Here is a 22,554-nt window from a genome sequence, read left to right on the forward strand (position 1 = left end):
CGTTGCAGTTGTCGAGTGGTTTACCGGGGGTTATAGCTGAAGGTATTTTTTTTTCAGCAGGCGGCTGGCATTCTCAGGAAAGTGATCCGAGCAGCTCATTAGCCACTGGTTGTCTTTCCGAAGCGGCGGGGGGGGGGGGAACCAACCCCCCCCCCCCGGGTTTCTCAGGCTTACCGGTTTAACCGTCGTTCCCGAGAAATGATCAACAGTGCAGCTGACTGGTCACAAAGGCAATGAGAGAGACTAGATCATCTCTGATTGCCTCTATGGCCTTGGAGGACTGGATATGTCACTTCCGGTCTAGAGCGGAAGTGAGAAAAAAAATATATTTTTTTTTTTTTAAATCAAAAGATTTTTTTTTTCTTTTTGGGGATGTTTTGCTTTTAAAGAGATCTTTTTGGTCCCTGATCTTTCCATAAAGGACCTGTTATCCTTATTTCGATTACAAGGGATGTTTACATTTCTTGTAACAGGAATAAAAGTGATCACAAAATAAATAAATAAATAAAAAGGGACAGTGTAAAAATAAAATGAAGAAAAAAAAACAAAAAAAAAATGCCCCCCCATCCCTCCGTGCTGAAGAAAAAAGTTTTGCTACAGTTCTATTTTAAGTAAAGGGAGACCTCTTGTCAGAGGTCTTTACTGAGAGTAATGTATGCAGTTAGAATTCATGACTAATGAGAATTTAAAAATCGCTATTAATACTGCTACAAAATGACCTGAAAATTATTATCCTCACATAGTTCACTGTTTAACCTCTTGGTGCCAAGCACACGCAAATATGCAGTCTTTCGGGCAGGTGGGCCTTGGCACAGAGCACCCACATATTTGCATGCATTAATGCAAATAGAGCGGTGCTCTGAGCGTGCGTCCTGCGCACTTCTGGCACAGTTATAGTCAGCTAACGGAAAGCTCCCCATCGCCACTTGCCAATCACGGTGGTCAGGTGACAAAAACCCAGCCCCACCACCCGGCATTCTAATCCCCTGAAAGAGACGGCAGCCACCGACTCCAACATGTTAAGAGTTTGGAAATCTTAACATATTTCAGGCACTGGGAATAATAAGGGTAAGGTGTCTGGCCAGATCATTAGTAGAGCAATCAGCCAGTATTCACATTTTAGCCTTAGGTAATTTTGCAGGCTTTTTGCTGTTTGTACAGGCCTTTTTGCAAGTGTCTTGAAGCTTGAGCATTTTTTTTTTTTAGTTAATAGAAAGCTAGTTAACAGGAGAAAAAACCTAGGGGCATGTGTGTTTTCACGTGTGTTCAAGTGCTTCCAATAAAGCCTATTGGGGCCAAGAACACTTGAAGCTTGCAGCTCACCTTTTGGAGCTACACTTCGACCCTATCCACAGGTGTGAATGGAGATAATAAAAAACCATGGTATTTTGGAGCTTCGGGCAACAAAACCCTTAGGTGTGAATGGGGCCTGAGTAGACTGGAAGGGAACACAGCACTTACAAAGCTGCAGAATGAATCCCAAGTATTTTGTCAAGTAACAAAATGCACATTTATTTATATATTTCAGTTGCCTGGAGTTTTATTTGGCCTAGCTTGTTAAACATCTCACCTGTGATACAAGCTCCTGGGTGGTGGAAGCATTGGTGTAACTGTGTTGCTTAAACACTCACACAACGGACATAGGAACTCTCCATTTTCCACATCATAGCTTGTGTGGACTCGCAATCTTTGCTGTCTGCGTTGCTCCTTCATCTGTACAGCATCAAAATACCTGCAAATACAAGGATCTGAAAGCTCAAACAGGCCTCTTCCAGTGCATGAATAGGCACACATTTGGTTGCTTTTATACATCACATTTACAGAAAATGTATTCAATCATAAATATAATGTAACTAAATTACCTCTGCCAGCAGTGTGCGTGCATAATATGCCCACAACTTCCTGTGTGCGTTCCACATGCCAGGTCTGGATGCATTATCAGAGGATCGTAATTTTCTGCAGAGACAGCAAATGAAATAAAAATTAAACTTACTGTATGTAAATGCTACTTCAGTACCATACCTGAGTGGAGTCTACAATGCTAGACTGATGAACCAATTGTTTTCTCAAATTATTAGCTTTTATTAATAAAAATTTTGCTGTGGAAACTGTCTCACAGATTTGTGTATGTGGTTGGCTTTGGTTTTTGATATTATATTCTCAGTATTATCAGAATTACAGTTTCAAGTTTGCTTTGATAATTTCTTTATATTTTAAGGCTCATTATAAATGCCAAGTTTAGGATTACATTTATAGTAAGGTGACCCTATAATTAGGACCAACTAAACAAAGTAATAAAGTTGGCGTAAAGAAGGTACCAATTTGCACATCATCTAACCTTCACTAAGCTACTGGTAACCCTGATCAATGACTTTCTGAAAGTCAGCATTTAGGCACTAGTCACAGGGGGTAGGATGGTGGGCAGTAGAAGAAAGGACACTTCCCAACAGTGGCTAATCTGCATGCAGGGGCGCCGGACGCATGGAGTTCAATGGGGCTTTTTTTTTTTGCATAACCTGATTAGATCAGAGGCTCTAATAGGCAGTAGCAAAGGGTGGAGCCGGGGCCCATTGTGAATGAAAATTCGCTATGGTCACACGGATCCTCCTCCTGGCCAATCAGGGAGCGGGTCTAATACCTGATTCCTGATTGGCCGCAAAGCAAACTCCATGCCATTGGCCGAGGAGGAGGCGGGAGCGGGAGGACTCGAGGAGATGTGCCGGGGGACTGAGAAGCCGCGGCTGCTCCAGGTAAGTGCACTGGTCTGGGGGGGGGCACACTGCATTGAAGGGGGCACGCACGCTGGTAGTCTCTGCATTGAAGGGGGCATGTACGTTGGTCACTGCATTGAAGGGGGTACGCACGCTGGTCACTGTGCGTTGAAAGGGGGCACGCTGGTCTCTCTCTGCGTTGAAAGGGGGCACGCTGGTCTCTCTCTGCGTTGAAAGGGGGCACGCTGGTCTCTCTCTGCGTTGAAAGGGGGCACGCTGGTCTCTCTCTGCGTTGAAAGGGGGCACGCTGGTCTCTCTCTGCGTTGAAAGGGGGCACGCTGGTCTCTCTCTGCGTTGAAAGGGGGCACGCTGTTCTCGCTGCGTTGAAAGGGGGCACGCTGTTCTCGCTGCGTTGAAAGGGGGCACGCTGGTCTCGCTGCATTGAAAGGGGGCACGCTGGTCTCGCTGCATTGAAAGGGGGCACGCTGGTCTCGCTGCATTGAAAGGGGGCACGCTGGTCTCGCTGCATTGAAAGGGTGCACACTATACCTTAATTACTGAAGGCCCCTTTCACACTTTTGCAACCTCAAAGTCACGCAATTTTTTACCGCGTTTTTTGCCGCAAAGCAATGCCTATTACATTTTTCTGTTTGCGCCCCCCCCAAAAAATTTTGAGCACCAGCCGCCACTGCTTCTCAATAAAATATATATTTGTATAGAATGTATGCCATTCATATTTACGTGTGATTATTATGAGATTTGGACAAAAGTATATATTGTCAAGATTGTCTCCTGTCTCCAAGAGAACTGGTCTTTTCGGTTGTACCTTCACTAGTATCTTAAAGCCAAATGTTATGTATTATAATCAAGATTGCCTTTTTGTCTTCAGGGGACTGGTGAACAGGCCAGTGCGTCTCAGTTCGTCATTTGCCTTTGTTATGCTAAACTGGTCAACTGATGTCCAAAAGTCCAAGTATGATAGAAGATAATTAAGATTAAAGTGATATGAAATCTTTGATTTTTTTTAAAAATGAAACATGTCAAACTTACATGCTCTGTGTAATGGTTTTGCACAGAGCAACCCCGATTCAATTCTTCTTGGGTCCCCCGGCAGCGCTCCTGGCTCCTCCTTGGTGAGTGCATCTGCTGCTGGTCCAGAGCCACCATCTCTGCGTCCTTTGACACAGGCATGACGGCTTGGCCCTAACCCATCACAGAGTTTGATTGGCAGCAGGGGGAGCCAATAGTTCCCACTGCTATAAATCTGTCCAGTGAGGAGGGACAGAGCCTGGAGAGCCGATACTCTTGTGCAGATCGCCGGAACAAGTTCCAGCTCTGGTATTTGGGGTGGCAGTTATGGGGCTGGGGGGAAATCCAGAAGCACAGACGGTTTCTTTACCTTAATGTATTCAAGTAAAAGACCTCCAGCCTTTACAACCCTTAGCGGAGCTGTAAATAAGGCATTTTTGACAATAAAGTTACAAAAGGAGACACACTGGACATTATATAATCTTTTTATAAAACAGATTTTATATTTTATCAAGGACTTTACTAGGGCTTATTTTTGGGGTAGGGCTTATATTACAGCCCTCCCTGAAAATCACGCTAGGTCTTATATTCAGGGTAGGGCATATTTTCAGGAAAACACGGTAGTATCCAAGAAACCAAAGTCTTAGCTCCATCTCTGAGTAGCTTAGAGGGGAGGGGGGAGGAGCAGACTTATCCCTGTTTTCTTAGTATTCAAAGGAAAGACTAATTCATAGTATAAATTCTATTCCATTAATACGAGAAAAAAAATAAATATACAAGAGTATATTCCCCGCGCCTATTGGTATATGGGTATAGTTGTGTATGATTGGTGAGTATATATTTTAGCAGTAGCTATAGAAAAGAGGGGTGAATGTCTTGGAAAGGTGGCCTAGTGGTGAGGCTACCTATAGCGCTTGCTTGTGTGTGTACACTTTAAATAGTATATTTGTGTCTTGCGATAAAAAATGTGTCCTTTTAGTGATTAATGGGTTAACTAGTGTACACCATATAAAGCATCAAATACCTTAATGGTAAATATAATACACATGAATTTCATACAGTGATAAAATAATCCAACATTTCATAAATAAAATATAAAAAAATGTAAATATTAATATAAAAAATGAATGTATAGAAATTATTAGTGAGGTATAAAGTGCTTGTGGCTTTTTTTTTCCAAAGTCCATAACAAGTGACTGTAGTGACAAAGTTCAAGGTAGTTCTCTTGTGCAAATAATGCTTATCCAACGTAAAAAGTGCAGGTGCTCAACGTGGAAATTTTCTGTCCAATTTGTGACAATAGTGCAGCTCTGATTCCTTTTTCCTCGGTGCTAAGATAAGGGTGGGTCACTTACCAGATGGAGTGGGTCTTGTATGCCTTATAGGATCAAGACCAATATCGCTTTAATAGCCTCCAGGCTAATAGGGATTTCCTTGTGGCTCTCCAATCGTGGGGTGGATAGGATGGTGGGCTCCCCCTTCTCCTCTCACCTCATGGGTATGGGGCCAGTATATGAGGGAAGAAAAAAGTGCTCCGGATAGTGTAGTATTTTTTAAAAATTTATTTTTATTCCCATTACATGGGTAGAAAATAGGCAATTGACAGGTAAATGGCAAAAAATGAAAAATATATATAAAAGAGGTTTCTCGTCCATAATGGGCCGTTTGTGACCGTGTGTGCTAGTTGCAAAACTGGCAGCAGAGTGGCGAGCGGGAGATATCCGGCTTGCGTTCCACCTGCTATTCACACGTCACGCTGTGCGTTCCAAATCTTACACGTTTCGTCACATCCGGTGACGTCTTCAGAGATTTCCGAATAGCAGGTGGAACGCAAGCCGGATATCTCCCTTTCGCAACTCTGCTGCCAGTTTTGCAACTAGCACACACGGTCACAAACAGCCCATTACGGCTGAGAAACCTCTTGTATATACATTTTTCATTTTTTGCCATTTACCTGTCAATTGCCTATTATTTTCTACCCATGTAATGTGAGTAAAAATTAATTTTTAAAAAATACTACACTATCCGGAGCACTTTTTTCTTCCCTCATATACTGGCCCCATACCTATGAGGTGAGAGGAGAAGGGGGAGCCCACCATCCTATCCACCCCACGATTGGAGAGCCACGAGGAGATCCCCATTAGCCTAGAGGCTATTAAAGCGATATTGGTCTTGATCCTATAAGGCATACAAGACCCACTCCATCTGGTAAGTGACCCACCCTTACCTTAGCACGGAGGAAAAAGGAATCAGAGCGGCACTATTGTCACAAATTGGACAGAAAATGTCCACGTTGAGCACCTGCACGTTTTACGTTGGATAAGCATTATTTGCACAAGAGAACTACCTTGAACTTTGTCACTACAGTCACTTATGGACTTTGGAAAAAAAAAAGCCACAAGCACTTTATACCTCACTAATATTAATTTTTATACATTCATTTTTTAAATTTATTTACATTTTTTATATTTTATTTATGAAATGTTGGATTATTTTATCACTGTATGAAATTCATGTGAATTATTTACCATTAATTAAGGTATTTGATGCTTTATATGGTGTACACTAGTTAACCCATTAATCACTAAAAGGACAATTTTTTTTTCATAAGACACATATATACTATTTAAAGTGTACACACACAAGCATGCGCTATAGGTATTCCATTAATACACTTACCGGCCACTTTATTAGGTACACCTGCTCAATTGCTTGGTAACACAAATTGCTAATCAGCCAATCAAGTTTCAGAAACTCAATGTATTTAGGCATCTAGATGTGGTGAAGATGACATGCTGAAGTTCAAACCGAGCATCAGAATGGAGAAGAAAGGGTATTAAAGTAATTATAAACATTGCACGGTTGTTGGTGCCAGATGAGCTGGTCTGAGTATTTCAAAAACTGCTGATCTACTGGGGTTTTCATGCACAACCATCTCTCGGGTTTACAGAGAATGGTCGGAAAAAAAGAAAATATCCAGTGAGTATGGACAAAAATGCCTTGTACAGGTCAGAAGAGAATGGGCAGACTGGTTTGAGATGATAGAAAGGCAACAGAAACTCAAATAACCACTCGTTACAACCAAGGTTTGCAGAATACCATCTCTGAATGCACAACACATCGAACCATGAAGCAAATGGGCTACAGCAGCAGAAGACAACACCAGATGCCACAGGAAACTGAGGCTACAATTCGCACAGTGTGGAGCCGCCCACGCTGACGTCACAAGGGTATTCAACGCATGTAGCGGTTTTAAATGTGAGTGGCTATGAATTTTACTATGGTAGACTAATACCTTGTTTACAATAAATGTTTCTTTTAACACTGATCTGCCTACTGTGGGAGTGGAAGGAGGAGTGTTGATTGATAGATGATATTGCATACAATACAGTGACATCTATGTTTACCTCCACCTACCTTTACCTATGGGGATTCATCATTGAAAATCTTTGGAGTGTTATTGAAGTGTAATTTTGGTGAGTTTGCATTGCATGCGAGGTGAAGGGTGAAGGGCACGTTGTCCTATAGGATTCCATCATGGGGGCACTAATAAAAACGCCCCCCTCATGTATGTTGCATTATATCACTGAGCGTACTTCACTATGAGATTTTCATTTTTTCCTTTATGGTCTCCCCATGGATCTATGGATCTGTTTTATGAACTTTGATACAATCTGCATGCCAGGATCTACAGGTACAGATTTCGGTCTCTAGGACTTTTATGGACATATGTGAGCGCTGCAATTTCCAATTTTGTTTTTTTTTTACAATTCACACAGGCTCACCAAAATTGGACAATAGAAAATTGGAAAAACGTTGCCTGGTCTGATGAGTCTCGATTTCAGCTGCAACATTCAGATGGTACGGTCAGAATTTGATGTAAACAACATGAAAGCATGGATCCATCCTGCCATAAATGAATGGTTCAGGCTGGCAGTGGTGGTATAATGGTGTGGGGGATATTTTCTTGGCACACTTTGGGCCCCTTAATACCAATTGAGCAATGTTTTAACGCCACGGCCTACCTTTTGCTGACCATGTCCATCCCTTTAGGACTACAGTGTACCCATCTTCTGATGGCTATTTCTAGCAGGATAATGCACCGTGTCATAAAGCTCAGATCATCTCAAACTGGTTTCTTGAACATGACAATGAATTCACTGTACTCAAATGGTCTCCACAGTCACCAGATCTCAATCCAATAAAGCACATTTGGGACATTGTGGAACGGGAGATCTATGCCATGAAGAATAAAGGCAGTTCTGAACGAAAAAGGTTGTCAAACTCGATACTAGCAAAAAGTGGTTGGTGAGTGTATATTATTAGATACTGGCAAGCACATTGTAACCATACAATTCCCATGAAGCTGCTCACCTGGATCTTGAATGATCTTTGCCCTGTTCTTTGAGAAGACTGTTGATCTTTGAATGAAGGCAGCTAGAACCATGGCTTTGTTATCCACACTGAACGCCTGCTCCTCCTGGCATAGAATGCAGGTCACCAGCTGGCTTTGTTCAGTGAAACGGGTCTGATGAGGTCCAAGAGCAACAAGCTTGGTGTCCAATATTGCAGGACCACTGAGAAGATAAAACATTAAAGGGAACAATTAGTGGTTTTGTATATTTTGTCTGTGAAGTTCAAAATTTAAAACAATGGGACTTTTGACTTACCGTAAAATCCATTTCTCTGATGTTCATTGATGGACGTAGCTCCTGGTCTTCATAACCATTGGGTTATACTGCCCCCTACATGAATAGGACACTAGGCAGAAAAAGAATTTGGCTACGCCTATGGGGAGTCCCAGGGGATATACTCCCTCTCCCTGCTATAGGTATTCAGTTTTGTTACAAGCAGTGTCAGAAGAATTACAACTCCACAGAGGGGTGGGTGCTGTGTCCATCAATGCACATCAGAGAAATGGATTTTATGGTAAGTCAAAAATACCATTTTCTCTTTTGTTCATTGACTGACACAGCTACTGATCTTCATACCCAAAGCAGTGTTAAACATGAGGGGTGGGAACAGCAAAAAAATTCCCCAGGCTAAACAGTAGCCAACCAGGCAACAGGGGCTAAACCAAAACAACTGAACCTGAAAAAAACAATACACCCTCAGAGGATTAAGTCCTCTAAACAGCGGCCTGCAAAACCTTGCGGCCAAAAGAAGCATCCGCAGATGCCAACACATCCACTTTATAGAACTTTTTGAAAGTGTGCACCGACGACCGGGAAAGGTGGAACCTGACCCTTGATGGAATAGGCCTGAATCACTGTCTGTCTGATCCGTCTGGATATGGTCGCAGAGGAAGCGGACAGCCCTTCCCGAGGCCCATCCGTGAGCACAAATAGTGAGTCTGACTACCTAAAAGACTCCATAGCTGCCAGGTACACCCTAATTGCCCGGACCACATCCACTGCATGCAAGGCAATTTCCTTCGGATTTTAAGGTCTGGGACACAGGGAAGGCAACACCATGTCTTCATTAAAATTAAAAATCAGAAACAATCTTTTGGGGGGGGGGGGGGGGGACGACGACAGACACGAGGGCGAAGGACCACCTTATCTCTATGAATCACCAAGTAAGATGAACAACAGGATAACGCCACCAACTCCGACACCCTGTGCGCAGAGGTGATAGCCACCAAAAATGCAACATTCTGAGACCGCGTAAGCAAGGAAATCTCCCAAAGTTACTCAAAAGGAGGCTTCTGGAGGACCGAAAGCACCGAATTGAGGTCTCAAGGCGGCAACGGGGATGGCACTGGAGGAGCCAAATATCGGATACCCTGAAGGTAGGGAGTGTGTGGCCATGGGTCGTTGGAAAAAGACCACCAAAGCCAACATCTGTCCCTTGATGGTACTCAAGGCCAATTTCTGTTCAACCCCTCATTGAAGGAAGGTCAAAATCTGAGGCACCGAGAAGCAGCGATGATGAAACCCAAGAGACTCCCACCACGCAATGTACGACTTCCATGTATGATGGTAGATCTTCCTAGAAGTAGATTTTCTAGCTTTTAACAGCGTTGGAATCACAGACTCGGATAAACCTCTATCAGCACCTGGCGCTCAACAGCCAAGCCATTAAAGCCAGCGACTGTAAATCAGCAGGATGGAAGATTGGTCCTTAGGACAGCAGATCCTTCCTGAGAGGGAGCTTCCAAGGAACAACGGCGACCAGCTGCACCAGATCGGCGTACCAAGCCTGCCGAGGCCCAGTCCGGGGCCACCAAGATGACTGGAATCCCTTCTGCCTCGATTCCGCGTATTAGTCTTGGCAGAAGCTTGAGAGGAGGAAGGCGTAAATAAGACGATACTGACCCCACTGGGCCAACAGCGAGTCTGTGGCATCCGCCAGAGGATCCCGTGACCATGCCACGAACATCTGCACCGAGACGCCAACAGATCCACTTCGGGGATGCCCCACCGGAGACACAACTGATGAAACACCTCCGGATGAAGAGACCATTCCCTCTTGGTCCAATGCCTGCCGACTGAGGTAATCCGCCTACCAGTTTTCCACTCTGGAAATGTGTATGGCGGAAAAGGCTGGAACGAATGTTCTACACACCTGAGAATGCCGACTACCTCCAGAGCTGCCAGGACACTTCTTGTGTCCCTTTGGTGATTGACATAAGCCATGGCTGTGGCATTGTCCGATTGAATGCGCATTGGACATCCCTAAAGATGATCCGTCCAATGGTCATGGCACAGCAGAGACTGCGGAGTCTTGTCCCATTTGGTCAGAATCTCCCTTTGCAGGGACCTTGTAGGGAACTGTGCAAATGGAACCGCCTCAAAAGGTAGTCATCATCAGGCCCAGAACCCGCATGCAAGTCTGGAGGGATGACCATCTGCTGGACAGCAGGAGACGAATTGCAGCCTGCAAATTCTGGAGTTTGTCCAGAAGAAGGAGCACTCTGGCTAAGGCAGAGTTCAGAGTCAGGCCCAGATAGTCCAGCTTTGTGGACAGAACCAGAGCAGACTTCTGAAAATTCAGAATCCAGCCGAACTCCCGCAGAGTTCGTATGGTGATTTCCAGGTTTTCCACCAGTAGTAGGGGGCTCCGCTCACAGAAGGAGGTCGTCCAAGTAGCCTAGTATCGCGATCCCCCATTGGCGTAATAACGCTAGCACCGGGGGTTAACACTTTGTGAAGACCCGAGGAGCAGAGGTGAGCCCAAAGGGTAACGCCACAAACTGATAATACTCCACTCCCATGGCAAAGCGGAGGAAGCGCTGGTGACCGGCACATATCAGAATGTGAAGGTACGCATCATCGATGTCGATAGAGGCAAGAAAATCCCCCTGATGCAGGGATGCCACCACCGTGCGAATTAACTTCATCCTGAACTTCTGCATCCCTTCCTGGGAACTATTAAAAGGTGCGAGTAAAAACCCTGAAAATGTTCCGAAGTCAGAACCGGGGCAAACACCCCTTGAAGCAACAGGTCTTGTACAGCCCCAAAACAGATCCTGTAAAACGGTCCAGGGACAGGCACAAATTAGAAGTAAAGAACCTTGCCGGGGGACAAGAGTGAACCTCAATCTCGTAGCCAGCCCAAACGACTTTGTGGACCCACTTGTCTTGTACCAGGGAAGTCCACGGGTCCAGAAAACAGCGAAGACATCCCCCCACCCCTGACACGGGTGAGGGCACACCTTCATGCTGAAGGAGCCTTGTCTGCGGGTCGGGAGAAGCCGGCTCTCGGCTTGCCAGACCAGGTTAGTTTGGATCCTGCAGAGGAAGCCCTGAAAGGCTGAGTCCTTGTCAGTCAACCCTGAGGGACGAAAAAAACAAACGTATGAGCCAAAAAGGAAGGCACATATTTACAACTAGGTTCCTTGCCCTTAGTAGCCTTCAAAAGAAAAGGTACTCTTCCCCCCTGTGAGACCTTTTATGAGGCCATCCAGAGTAGCTCCAAACAGGCAATCTCCTTGAAAGGGAAGATCAGTCAAGACACTTTTAGAAGTCTGGTCCGCAGACAAGCATTTGAGCCAAAGGACCACTGCCAAAACAGAGAGCCAAGCCACTAGGGGAGCCGCTTACAAAGAGGCATCACAGATAAACTGCAGCCCCTGGACCAGCTGGTCCGCCAGCTCAGCAAAGGCAGGGGGGAGCTGTTCTCCCTCCAGATCACGGCGTAAAAGCTTAACCCACTCGGTCAGAGTTTGCGATACCAGGGCAATGGTGAATATCGGCCTTAGTGCCAAACCAGCCAGAGTGTATAGATTGCGGGCCACAGCCTCCACCTTCCTGTCAGCTGGATCCTTAAAGGCCGGGGACTCTTCAACCGGAATCATGGTTGCCTTGTTTATTGTGGAAACTGGAGGGTCCACCACCAGCGGAATAGTCCACTTCTTAAGACGGGATTCATCATAGGGGTAACGACTAGTAAAGCGCTTTAGTCGCCCCCACTCTTTAGCGACAATTCTGTCAAAATAGATGGGGAAAGGAAACCCCTTTGTCGCTCTGGATGGCTTGTGAGTGCCAAAGGGAACCTGTGCCTCCGTCACAGCTGCGTCCTCCAATCTTTAAGGTCTCACACACAGATACAATCAGGGCTTCCACCAACGCCTTTTCGTGCGCGATTGCAGATGTTCTCTTTTTTTTTTTTTTTTTAAGTTCAGGTGTGAATTGCATAGACATCTGTGCTTGAAGTTACACATATGTCTGCCAATTCGCACCTAAAGTCGCAATGACATTCTGTGGCTTCAAGTGAAGTTGCACAATTTCCAAGTCGGATTCAATGTAACCAGAGACTTACTCACTTGCTTAAAGTCTTTTATCTAGAACAATGTATGCAGATTAGGAAAGGTAAAGCAAAGTAAGTGTGTCCAAAGACATTCAAAATCGGCAGGTCAAGCAAGAAAGGAAAATACTAGTTACCTGATAGAGTGCATTTACATGAGACATGTTTGTCTGGCTTTAGCCAAGTCTGATGTATTAATGTCCATGCACCAATCAGAGTAATGAGGGGACACTTAGGTATGTTTGTTCTCAATGTATTTAAGGCTCTCAGTGACAAAATAAGGATAACATGATACAGGGGCACCTTGAAGCAGTGTGTGGCTTTTCTCAAATGAGGTCACTGTTTGTAAACTAGGATTTCTCCTGCTAACAAAATTGGGAAGAGTGTGAGAAAAAAGTCAAATTGTATGATCTAATTGGTGCATCACCCCTTCCCACTGTACAGTGCCCATGCAAGTTTTAAATTAGGTTTCTGACGTTTTTTTCCAGCACTACAAAATGGAAAGCTAAACCGTGAATAGCCCCAGTTCTCTCCTCATTCACACACTGGGAGTATCTAACAGGCATCCTGTCAGAAGTTGCTGATCTCACCTGTGATCGTGGGATGTGGATGCAGATACGCTGAGTTCATCTAACGACTGCTGGAAAAGCTCCCGGTTCTCATCAATGAAATGTCTCTGCATTTCAGACATCTGTGCCATGATCTTCTCCTTCCGGAGGCGAGCAATCTCTGCCTTCCTTTTCCGCTCTGCTTTATCTTTATCACGCGTGCTCTGCAAAACACAGCGTAGAATGTTTTTGGGTACATGCAGAAAACTGAACTGCCTAGAACATATAATCTAACAAATGTCAAATGTAACATATCCATTTAAAAGATCTTCCGTTCCTACAAATGGTACGACAGGACAAGCCTGCAACAGTATTACGTTTTTAAATAGTCTTTTGTAAGTCTTAAAAGTTTTAAATAGATTTTTATTAATATTGACAGAAAAGTGAAACAAATCATCAAGGCACAATGCCTAAAATGATTATAAGGAAGGATTACAGAAAACAAGACATGCAGCTAATATTCACACTGTGTCAAACTAGATTCACACTTTGTGTGCTGGTAACGCACACAAAATCACGCACTCTCACACATAGAAATGAGCTGCCCTTTAGCAGATGCCCGGTGGTGCCATTAATTGTTAATGTCCCTACTATGCATCTGCTAAAAAGTGCATTTTCATTTCTCATGTGTAGGGCAACCCATTGAAATAAATAGGCTGCCCTACATGTGACACATGTGAACGAGTGAAAATGAGCGTGTGCTCTGTCGCACACACAAAGTGTGAGCCTAGCTTCACTGTTTCCTATGTAGAGATACTTGGGGAAGGTAATGAATGTGAAATCCTGCATTTGTCATGGCTATAAACATGAATATCTGTATTAATTAGCACAGGGGGCGTAAAACAATTTTTTGTACCTTCCTTTAAGTCCCGGTTCACACTATTGCGATGCGGGAACACTGCAAATCTAGTACGTGTTCCTGCATCACATTCGCCGCACAGGCAGTTCACACTGCCATATGCGAATTGCTGGGGGTGTCAATTTAAAAGTTAACGACACACCCACATCAGATCGCATATCGCAGTGCGATCTGTCAGTTCGCACATGTATTGGATCACACTAGTGTGAACCACCATGCGACCCGATTCTGCTGCGGACCAAAAAAAGGGTCCTGCATGAGTTCACTGCGATTGCGGTGCGAATTCAGCCATACAAACTGTATGGCTGAATTCGCACCGCACAGACATCGCATGTGATTTTAGGAGCAGTGCGCTCCGAATCACATGCGATATCTGTCTTCGCAATAGTGTGAACCGGCACTAATAGTCTTCATAGAGTTTTGAAAATATCTTTTGTTTTATCCACTGTAACTAGTGAGCAACATTGAGATTCTGAATGCTACTTTCGGAGAACTGCACATCGACAGTAGGCAAATAACTAAATCTGTATACTTAAAGCCACATGGCAATGAGCACATTAAATATGGATGGCCCCGAACACATGTTACTGCGTTGCAATGCTTTTTGGCAGGCATCAATGCATGTGCATTTGCTAGGTGCATGAGGGTGCCATTAAGAATTAACAGGTTTAATTGGTGAACAATTTACCATTATGATTGAAAGTAAAAGAAAATGTCACATTTTGGGTTGCCCCCAGAAAAGTAATAACAGGAAAATCTTCCAATGAGGACACTAGTTCTGGCGACCTTGGGGCCTCAGAGGACGCCCCTAAATAGGATCTTCACCCTCCAGAACATGTTGGCTTCCACCCACCCACCCCTCCTCCCCTTTGCTGCTCTCTTTTTTCCCCCTTATTTACATTTATTTTTTATAAAGCTCTAGGCGAATGACATGTATTTTGCCTGTTCTGACTCCTGGGATATGTACGTCACATATCCTAGAAGACCTAGTCCTTCATTGAGAAAAGAGAAGGAGGGTGGGGCCACGTGGCGCGTCATTGGGAAGCTGCTAGCTTAACCAAGGAAGAGCCAGAAGCTTACCGAAGATGTCATAGGCGTGGGACCTGGGGGGGAGGGGGGGGGGGCAGAAAAAAAGTGGATCTCAGGGGCACAACGCTGGATCTGCTTAGTAGATGAATAACCTAAATTAAAAATTAAATGTGCAGGACCCCCAAACAGCTAAGTAAAAGTAAAAAAAAAAGTGGGGGGATGTGAGGAGCATTAAGATCTGTTTTGATTTGCAGGAATTTCCTCTCACTTCTTGTTTTGGCTAACAGACAGAAAGTAAAGGTAAATTTCCTCATTGGGACACAGATGGCAAAAAAAAAAAAAAGAAATCCGATAGGGGTAATAATCCTCCCTTAATGGAAAAAAAAAAAAGTTTGGTATGTAGTTCTACTTTAAATGTGGTGGCTTCATTTCTTTTTTTAAGGCTTTTTTACTTACCTGATAACCCTGCCAGTACAAACCCTTTTTACACTTTATAGTTGTCTGTATACTAGAGTGAAAAACTGCTGGGGTCAAAGTTTCTAAGGTTTTAAAAAAATGGAGCAAATAGTTGATCAGTCACATTGGAAACAGCCCCTGAAGAAGCAGAGAATCACTGAAGCAATGCGTTTTCCTACTTTATGGTTCTATCTATACAGTATTACATTTCCCAACACAGGTACCAAAGTAATCCAATACATTTCTGATGGACCCATTTATTATTATTATATAGGTTTTATATTGCGCCGACAGTTTACACAGCGCTTTACAACTTGAGGGTAGACAGTACAAATACAATACACTTTAATACAATAGGAATCAGAGGACCCTGCTCGTTAGAGCTTACAATCTAAGATTTTTAATTATTATATACCATTTGCCTGTAAACACTTACCTCCTCTAACCCACTTCCCGCTGTCTCCAACACAGGCGTGGCCGATGAGCTCTCTCTGATCTTCTTAATAGCGCTGAACATCTGCAATACAGATTTCCTTTAGACATCATCCTTTTCACATGAAGCATGGCCATTCAGCTCACCACACGTATTACAATGTGATTGTACAATCTCCTTTAGATCTACTAACAAGTATGTAGTGCAAGAGTCTGCCAGATAGTATACAAATTAATTGAATAGATTTGTTTAGTCTTCAAGTGATATAGTTATGGTAAGTCTTAAGGCCGTACACACTTGACGGAAATCGGACGAAATATCCTCCGATTTTTCTCTCTCTTGATCAGCATTCATAACCGTGCATAAATGTTCACGAAATTTCTCGTCCGATTTTTTTTTTTTGGGACATTTGTTCCTAGACTTCCGGGTCGTCAGCAACTTCTTTCGTATCCGAATTTTCACGGACGTACTGCATAAACATTAAACAAAAATTGGTCGTCTAGGGACGGACGATAAAAATTTTGGTGTTTGTCCCTCTGTTTTTCTTTCGTTGAAAATTTCGGCATCGGCTGCTGAAAGTTGTGTACACACTAGCCGAAAATCGTACGATTTTACCTCGGACGGGAATTTTCGGCAGATTTTCTACCAGTGTGTACCCCACTTAAGGGGGATTGTACAAAGTTTGTACTGTCAGATTGTAACATGTATGGCAGCCCTTGGACTACATTATTTTAAAAATTCGCTCCAGACAGACATTTAAAATCGGATTTTTGTAAGATCTTACCGTAAAATCCTTTTCTCTTAAGCTCATTGACAGACGTAGTCTTCTTGATTCACAAGAACTGGGTTATGCTGCCCTCTACAGGAGTAGGACTAGGCAGAAAGAAAAAACGTTCTGGCTCCACCCTAGGGGCAGTCCCAGAGGGTATATCCTCTTCCTGTCTGCTACAGAGAATCAGTTCTGTCCCAAAGCAGCAACAGAGAATTTAACCCAACCCAACTCAATGATAGAGGGGCGGGTACTACGTCTGTCAATGAGCTTAAGAGAAAAGGATTTTACGGTAAGATCTTACAAAAATCCGATTTTCTCTGTCGCTCATTGACAGACGTAGTCTTCTTGATTCACAAGAACTGGGATGTCCAGAAGCAGTGCCACAAATGAGGGGTGGGATTGACCGAAATCAAAATCCAAACTAGAAGGCCCAACCGGAGCCAACCAGAAGTATCAAAGGACTCATCGAGTAAACAGATGAGACCTACCCCACAAATCCTCGAGGTAGACCAACAGTCTCCTCAAACAGTGGCCTGCAGGAACCTTGCGGCCAGAAGAGGCATCTGACGATGCCATCACATAAACCTTATACAATATTGTAAAGGTATGAACCGACGACTAAACAGTCGCCTTGAAAACCTGAACCACTGACGCCTGATGGCGGAGGGTCCAGGAAACTCTAAGCGCCCGAGTAGAATGCGCCTTAACAGGGAACGGGGGATCCCGACCCTTAGATAAAATAAGCCTATACCACCGTCTGTCTGATCCATCTAAAGATGGTCGCAGCAGAACAAGCAACCCCTTCTTAGGGCCATCCGTGATCACAAACTGTGAATCCGTCCTACAAATTGAATCCGTAGTATTCAAATATATCCTGATCGCCTGAACTACATCCAAGGAATGCCATGCAAATTCTCGAGGATGATTGGGCTAAGGACATAGGAAGGACAATACACTGTCCTCATTCAATGAAACTTTGAAACCACCTTAGGAAGGAAGGATGGATTCGGATGAAGAACAACCTTATCCCTATGAACCACCAGATCTGGGGAACAACAGGATAATGCAGCCATTTCTGACACCCTGCGTGCAGAAGTGATAGCCACCAGAAGACCACCTTCTGGGATAAAGTAAGCAAGGGAATCTCCCTGATATTTTCAAAGGGAGGTGTCTGAAGAACCGACAGCACCAAATTAAGATCCCAGGATGGTAACGGCGCGTGCACTGGCGGAGCCAGGTGTCGCACCCCCTGGATGAAATTCCGCACCAAGGAATGAGTAGACAAAGGCTTCTGAAAGATAGCAAATGCTGAAACCAGACCCTTGATAACACTCAAGGCCAGCTTCTGCTCAACTCCCTGTTGCAGAAAAGCCAATATTCGGGCTACCGAATAAAGATGTAGATGGAACCCAAGGGATTCACACCACACAATATAAGACTTCCATGTACGATGATAATCTTTCTGGAAGTCGCTTTCCTTGTTTTAACTAGAGTAGGAATAACTGAAGCTGACAATCCCTTGTCCTTCAGCACCTGGGTCTCAATAACCAGGCCGTTTAAAACCAGCGATCGTAAAGCAGGATGGAAGATCGGTCCCTGAGACAGTAGATCCTCCCTGAGAGGAAGTCTCCACGGGACGTCCGCCACCAGTCTGACCAAGTCGGCGTATCAAGCTCGACGAGGCCAGTCCGGAGCTGCCAGGATTACTGGAATTCCTTCCTCCTCTATCCTGCGAAGAAGTCTTGGCAGTAACCCAAGAGGAGGGAAGGCATACATTAGCTGGTATTGCCCCCACGGGGTGACCAGTGCGTCTGCGGTCTCTGCTAGAGGATCGCGGGAGCGAGCCACGAATCTCTGCACTTTTCTGTTGAATCGTGATGCCAACAGATCCACATCCGGGGTGCCCCAACGTAGGCACAACTGGTGGAAAACTTCTGGATGGAGGGACCATTCCCCCTGATCCGGAGTCTGACGGCTGAGATAATCTGCCTGCCAATTTTCCACCCCTGGAATGAACACCGCAGAGATAGCTGGAACAAATCGTTCCGCCCAGCGAAGAATGCAAGCCACTTCTTTGGCCGCTCGGACACTCTTGGTGCCCCCCTGGTGATTGACATAAGCCACGGCCATGGCGTTGTCCAACTGGATCCGAACCGGGCTGCCCTGGAGCTGCTCGGTCCAGTGAATCAGAAAAAGTCTGATCGCTCTCAGTTCCAATACATTTATCGGTAACCTGGATTCTTCCGGGGACCAAAGTCCCTGAACGGATAACTGACCAAGAATTCCTCCCCATCCGGATAGGCTGGCATCCGTGGTCACTATCGTCCAATATATTGGCAGAAATGACTTTCCCTGGCTGAGCATCGGAGACCGAAGCCACCAGACCAGAGACTCTCTGGTCTGTTTGCTCAATTGGATCCGATAGTCCAGGGACTCCGGATTCCGATTCCATCTGAGAAGAATCTCTTGCTGAAGAATTCGGGTATGGGACTGGGCAAATGGGACTGCTTCGAAGGAAGCCACCATCAACCCCAGAACCCTCATGCAAGTCCGAAGGGAAGACCAGCTGTTGGATAGTAACAACTGGACTGCTGATTGAATCTTTCGGAGTTTCCCTACCGGAAGGAAAACTCTTGTCCTGACTGTGTCTAGAATTAAGACCCAGATATTCGAGCCTCTGGGTGGGAACCAGAAATGACTTTTGCTGGTTCACCAGCCACCCGAATTCCTGTAAAGAAATTATAGTAATTTCTATGTTTTGTAGCAGGGTCTGAGGAGACTCTGCATGAAGCAGGAGATTGTCTAGGTAACCTAGAATCGATATGCCTCTTTGGCGCAGTAGTGCCAACATTGGGGCCAACACCTTCGTGAAGACCCGAGGAGCCGTGGCGAAACCGAAAGGTAACGCCACAAACTGATAGTGGTTCTCTTCTACGGAAAAGCGTAGAAACCGCTGATATCCTGCGAAAAATGGGAATGTGAAGATAGGCGTCCTTGATGTCTATGGACGCTAGGACATCCCCTGGATGCAGGAAGGCTGCTACTGTGCGAATGGATTCCATCTTGAAAATAAAACCCTTGAAAACGTTCTGTCCAAGGAACGTGGACTGCCACTCCTTGTTGTAGTAAATCCGTGACTGCTCTCCGCAGATCTTCTAAACGATCCGGGGATAGTCGGATATTGGAAGGGAAGAATCGCGCTGGTGGGAGAGATCGAAACTCGATCTTGTACCCTGACCTTATGACTTCGCAAACCCACTTGTCCGGGATTCTGGAAAGCCATGGATCCGGGAACCGGCGAAGACGTCCCCCCACCCCAATTATGGGTGGGGGCGCACCTTCAGGCTTTGGACGATTTATCTTCAGGTCTGGAGGGGGCGGGCTTTTGCTTGCCCGACCAACGTCCCCTGAAGCCTCCTGAAGGAGCTTTGGAGTACTTCATTTTTTCACCCGCGGGACGAAAAAACTTTGTGAGCAGAGAAGGAAGGCCCTCGTCTTTGACGAGTTCCTTTACCCTTAACATCTTGCGGTAAAAAGGTGCTCTTTCCACCGGTGAGATCCTTAATGATCTCATCTAAGTTGGCTCCAAAAAGACGCTCTCCTAAAAAGGGGATATTAGCCAATGCTTTTTTGGAACCTTGGTCGGCTAACCAACCTTCTAGCCACAGTGTACGCCTGAGAACCACTGCTGAAACTGATGCTCGCGCCAATAATGGAGTGGCGTCTAACGCCGCATCACAACAAATCTGATACCGCCTGAGGGACCTCTTCTAAGTCCCGGCGTAACCACTTGGTCCATTCAGTTACAGTCTGCGAAACCAGACCAATAGCAATTATTGGTCTGAAAGCTGATCCAATCAAGGAAAACAAGGTGCGAGACATAGCTTCTATCTTGCGATCCACTGGATCTTTAAAAGACCGAGCGTCTTCTAAAGGAATAACCGTGGCTTTATTCAATCTAGCAATTGGTGAATCCACCACAGGTGGTTCTGTCCATTTCTTAATGAGGGTTTCCTCAACGGATAACGCCAGTTAATGCGTTTAGAAATGGCAGAGGTGCGTTTTGGCAGACTCCATTCCTCTTTGATTGGATTGCCAAAAACATTTGGGCAATGGAAAAACCTTCGCCATTTTCATGCGTTTTTTAGTCCCAAAAGGGATTTCAGTTTCAGCTATTTCCGACGGAATACCCTGTAATCTTAAGGTTTCTTGAACAGATACAATGAGTGCGTTTACCAACGCTTCCTCTCGGGCTATGGCTGATGCCGAAACATCCTCCTCACTGTCTGAAGAGACAGTACACGAGACACCAATCCCAGATGAGGTACCTGCAACTGCAGAAATAGGCTCAGAGTCTGAATCCGAAGTTTCAGATAATAAGGGGTTAGGCGGGGGTCGCTTTCTTGCGCCCTGTCCCTGACAAGCCACTTCCACCCGGGACACAAAAGTTTCCATAATAGCTGACAATGATTCAACCAACAGTGGGGTGCTGGAGGATCCTGCAGACACCTCGAGGGGATCCGGTGGAGATACATGAGTGGCAGGGTCCATGTTAATTCAGGACACCTCTGCCAGAAAAACACAAAAAAACTTTCTTTTTTTTTTTTTAAATAAAAAAATACCTCTTTTTTTTTTTTTTTTTTTTATGTGTCTCCCCCTAGCGCAATAGCGCCCCTCAGAGTACCTGCTTCTCGATCCCCACAGAGAGAGAGAGAGAGAGACCCCCAAGGCTCACCACCCGATGCAGAGAAGTTTCCAACCAACTGCAGTCAGCGTCTGTCTTTTACAGACTGGAAAGAGCTGTGTTCGTTTTCCCGGGTAGAAGGACGTGGCTCCGCCCCCTGTGTACGCCTTCCGGCGTTCCCAGCTCTCCACGAGGTAGCTGGGCTCATCAAACATGGCCGCCCCCATACAGGAGACAATAGACTCCAAAAACATGGCGGCCGGCGTGACCTGAGGACATACATGCACCTGGTCTACGGCAAAATGGCGGCGGACCGCCGAAATCGTTTTTCCCAGCAAATCCACCTGCATCTCTGCTAAGTGGCGGTTTATCGATCTGCAGGAGGTACACTACAATTAAGGTAGGATTATACCTCCTATGTCTGCTGTAATACTACAGTCTGCTGGGTAGAGTGTTAGCTCTCAAACCAAGTCCACTTCCCACCAAACACATACTGTATTTACAAGGGGGACTTTTAGTGTCAGATATATACTGACCATGTATGGAGGGGCCCATAATTCATACTGCCTCATAACGAGGAAAAAAGGTAACGTTTACTCACCATACCGAACCGACAGGCACCCTCTCTTCACAATACCCTCTCCACCGGGGTGGGGGGTTGTGGACCACTCCGGACGCCTCGACTCTGTGGTTCCTGGCGTCCAAGCGAGACTTTTAACTCGCAAGGTCAGTCCCTCCAATGGGACTCCGTCGCGGCCGACACAGCGCGGTGCTCTGGTCTGCACGCGCTCGTAGGCAGAAACCGGGGTGACCACTGGATCTCAACATCCAGCCCGTCGCCCGGCCCCGCATACTTACTTGAATGTGTCGCGGCCGACCAAGCGCAATGCAATGGTCTGCGCGCGCTCGTAGGCCGGCTGGGGTGACCACTAGTGTCGCCCAGTCCGGCGTTTTTGCTTGAAGATCTCACAGGAAAAAAACACTGGAGAAAACTACCTAAAAAATATTTTTTCTAAAGAAAAAATCTTGCCAGGACCAAAAAGATCCCAGCAAGGAACTTAGGTCCTTACTCCTGACTAGACAGAAAAAAACTGATTCTCTGTAGCAGACAGGAAGAGGATATACCCTCTGGGACTGCCCCTAGGGTGGAGCCAGAACGTTTTTTCTTTCTGCCTAGTCCTACTCCTGTAGAGGGCAGCATAACCCAGTTCTTGTGAATCAAGAA

The 22,554-nt window shown here is 45.3% G+C and overlaps 1 protein-coding gene across 2 annotated transcripts in view; it reads right to left on the reverse strand.

Annotated features, from left to right (window-relative positions):
- UBR2 (ubiquitin protein ligase E3 component n-recognin 2) overlaps positions 1 to 22,554 on the reverse strand; it is a 180,603-nt gene that overhangs the window by 26,355 nt on the left and 131,694 nt on the right. For both annotated transcript variants that reach the window (XM_082250166.1, XM_082250167.1), the window contains exons 28-32: positions 15,877 to 15,957; positions 13,079 to 13,260; positions 8,115 to 8,317; positions 1,863 to 1,956; positions 1,571 to 1,732 (exon numbers count right to left, since the gene is read on the reverse strand). In XM_082250166.1, coding sequence (XP_082106292.1) covers positions 1,571 to 1,732; positions 1,863 to 1,956; positions 8,115 to 8,317; positions 13,079 to 13,260; positions 15,877 to 15,957 — 722 coding nt within the window. The remainder of the gene's footprint in view (positions 1 to 1,570; positions 1,733 to 1,862; positions 1,957 to 8,114; positions 8,318 to 13,078; positions 13,261 to 15,876; positions 15,958 to 22,554) is intronic.

Source organism: Pelophylax lessonae, assembly GCF_965119305.1.
Source record: "Pelophylax lessonae genome assembly, chromosome: 3".
In the NCBI taxonomy this organism is placed as follows: Eukaryota; Metazoa; Chordata; class Amphibia; order Anura; family Ranidae; genus Pelophylax; species Pelophylax lessonae.